Source organism: Passer montanus, unplaced genomic scaffold (genome assembly GCF_014805655.1).
Source record: "Passer montanus isolate IOZ18808 unplaced genomic scaffold, ASM1480565v1 scaffold758, whole genome shotgun sequence".
NCBI lineage: Eukaryota > Metazoa > Chordata > Aves > Passeriformes > Passeridae > Passer > Passer montanus.
The window spans coordinates 5,021-7,929 of NW_024372791.1; the positions used below are offsets into that span (position 1 = coordinate 5,021).

Consider the following 2,909-nt stretch of genomic DNA (forward strand, 5'->3'; position numbering starts at 1 on the left):
GTTTTGGGTGTGCCCGAGTTTGGTGGGTCCTTCATGGGGCTGGTGAGGTTTTGGGGTGCCCATTTTGGGGTCCCCGGAGCTTTGTGGGTTCCTGGAGGGGCTTGGGAGGGTTTTGGGGTGCCCGTTTTGGGTGTGCCCCATTTTGGGGATTCCTGCATGGGGCTGGTGAGGTTTTGGGGTGCCCATTTTGGGGTCCCCGGAGCTTTGTGGGTTCCTGGATGGGGCTGGGGAAGTTTTGGGGTGCCCATTCTGGGGTCCCTGGAGTTTTGTGGGTTCCTGGATGGGGCTGGTGAGGTTTTGGGGTGCCCGTTTTGGGGTCCCCGGAGCTTTGTGGCTCCCCGCAGAGCCCGGTGACGTTTCGGGGTTCCCATTTCCGGGGTCCCCAGATCTGTGTGTGTCCCCGGCGGGCCCGCTGGCACTCCGGGCTCCCCGTTTTGGGGGTGCCCATTTTCGGGGTGCCGGGGTCAGTCCTTGCCGCGCGAGGCCTCGGCGTTGGCGCGCAGCACGGCGCCGGGGCTGGGGTACGGCCGCTGCTGGAACAGGGGCCCGGCCGCCGTCGTGTCCGCGCCCGTCTTGGCCTCGTTGCGCTTGGGCAGCCCCGTGGACCACGTGCCCCTGCCAGGGCACCGGGGGGGGTCACGGGGGTCCCCCAAAGCCGGGGCACCCCCAGAACCCCCCCCAGTCAGCCCAGCCCGTACCGGGGCGCGTCCGAGTAGGCGCTGGGGTCCATCGGGTCCAGCTCCTCGTCCTTGCGGCCGCCTGCGGGCACGGGGGTCAGCGCGGCCCGGGGACCCCGAAATGGAGGGGACCCCACCTCGGAGAGCCCCGAAATAGAGGGGACCCCACCTCGGAGAGCCCCGAAATCCTGGGGACCCCCCCCTCGAGACCCCCGAAATGGAGGGGACCCCCACCTCGGAGACCCCCGAAATAGAGGGGACCCCCACCTCGGAGAGCCCCGAAATAGAGGGGACCCCACCTCGGAGAGCCCCGAAACAGAGGGGACCCCCACCTCGGAGAGCCCCGAAATAGAGGGGATCCCCCTCGAGACCCCCGAAATGGAGGGGACCCCCACCTCGGAGAGCCCCGAAATAGAGGGGACCCCCACCTCGGAGAGCCCCGAAATAGAGGGGACCCCTCCTCGGAGACCCCCGAAATAGAGGGGACCCCACCTCGGAGGAGGTTTTGGGGACTCCCCTGGGGTTTTAGGGAGCCCCCAAATCACTCCTGGGGTTTTGGGGACCCCCCCAGGGTTTGGGGAACCCCAAGATCCCCCCCGAGGGTTTGGGGACCCTGAGATCCCCCCAAGGGTTTGGGGACCCCCCCGGGGTTTGGGGACCCCCCAGATCACTCCTGGGGTTTTGGGGACCCCCCCCAGGGTTTGGGGAACCCCAAGATCCCCCCCGAGGGTTTGGGGACCCTGAGATCCCCCCAAGGGTTTGGGGACCCCCCCGGGGTTTGGGGACCCCCCAGATCACTCCTGGGGTTTTGGGGACCCCCCCCCAGTTCCCCCTGTGGGTTTTGGGGACCCCCCAGACCCACCTGAGGTGTTGAGGAACCTCCCAGATCCCTCGGGGGGTTTTGGGGAACCCCCAGATCCCCCCACAAGGTTTTGGGGACTCCCCCAGACCCTCCCGGGATTTTGGGGCACCCTCGTGGTTTTGGGGCCCCCCTGGGTTTTGGGGCCCCCCCACATCCTCCCACGGAGGTTGGGGACCCCCCCCGATCCCCTGGGGGGTTTTGGGGACCTCCCCAAGGTTTTGAGACCACCCCCATATTCCCCCCGGAGTTTTGGGGACCCCCCCCAGCTCCTCCCAGGGTTTGGGAACCCCCTCAGATCTCCCCATGGGCTTTTGGAACCCCCAAACCCCGCCGGGGTTTTGGGAACCCCCCCCAGACCCTCGCGGGGTTTTGGGGCCTCCCCGGTTTTGGGGTCCCCGTCCCACCGGCGGTTTTGGGGATCCCCCCCCGGGTTTTAGGAGTCCCCCTGGGGTTTTTGGGACCCCCCAGAGCCATGGGGGGACTATAGACCCCATGGAGCCATAGGGGCCCTACAGAGCCCTGGGGGGTCCTATAGAGCCATGGGGGGACCGACAGAGCTCTGGGGGGACCCTACAGAGCCCTATGGACCCTATGGAGCCCTGGGGGGGCCCTATAGAGCCATGGGGGTCCCTATGGAGCCCTGGGGGGGCCTATGGAGCCCTATGGACCCTATAGAGCCACCAGGGGCAATATGGAACCTATAGAGCCATGGCGGGGGGCTACAGAGCCATGGGGAGCCATGTGGACCCTACAGAGCCCTGGAGGGACCTACAGACCCTATAGAGCCCTGGGGGGACCCTACAGAGCTCTGGGGGGGGATCCTATAGAGCCCTGGGGGGGCCTATGGAGTCCTATGGACCCTACAGAGCCCTGCGGGGCCATATGGACCCTACAGAGCCCTGGGGGGCCCTACAGATCCTATAGAGCCCTGGGGGGCCCTATGGAGTCATGGGGGAGCCACAGAGCCATGGGGGGGGCTGTGGAGCCCTATGGACCCTATAGAGCCACGGGGGGGCCACACGGAGCCTATAGATCTCTATGGATCCTACAGAGCCATGGGGGGCCCTATGGACCCTACAGAGACCGGGGAGGTATGGATCCTGTGGATCCTATAGAGCCCTGGGGAGGTCTAAGGACCCTATAGAGCCCTGGGAGTGGCCCTATGGATCCTATAGAGCAATGGAAAGCCCTATAGAACCTACAGACCCACGGAGGGCCCTACGGACCCCATAGAGCCCTACGGACCCTATAAACTGCTGCAGACCCCACAGAGCCCAGGGCAGGGCCCCACAGAGCCCTGGGGGGCCCCAGGGACCCCTCAGCCCTGCAGCTCTGGGAGGGGCGGGGTCTCTGGGGTGGGGGAGGGTCTC

At 66.7% G+C, this 2,909-nt stretch overlaps 1 protein-coding gene across 1 annotated transcript; it reads right to left on the reverse strand.

Moving 5' to 3' along the window:
• Positions 1 to 29: 29 nt before the first annotated feature.
• On the reverse strand, positions 30 to 2,421 carry PQBP1 (polyglutamine binding protein 1). Its single transcript, XM_039731049.1, has 3 exons — positions 2,404 to 2,421; positions 699 to 865; positions 30 to 615 (listed from the first exon to the last, which is right to left on the reverse strand). Exons 1-3 carry the CDS (start codon positions 2,419 to 2,421, stop codon positions 465 to 467), a joined length of 336 nt encoding a protein of 111 aa, XP_039586983.1. The 3' UTR covers positions 30 to 464.
• Positions 2,422 to 2,909: the final 488 nt, after the last annotated feature.

Excerpts from the sequence above, each read along its gene's own strand:
- PQBP1 (XM_039731049.1), bottom strand. Across the intron at positions 616-698 it reads GCCTACTCGGACGCGCCCCG|GGGCACGTGGTCCACGGGGC; the intron begins GTACGGGCTGGG and ends GTGCCCTGGCAG.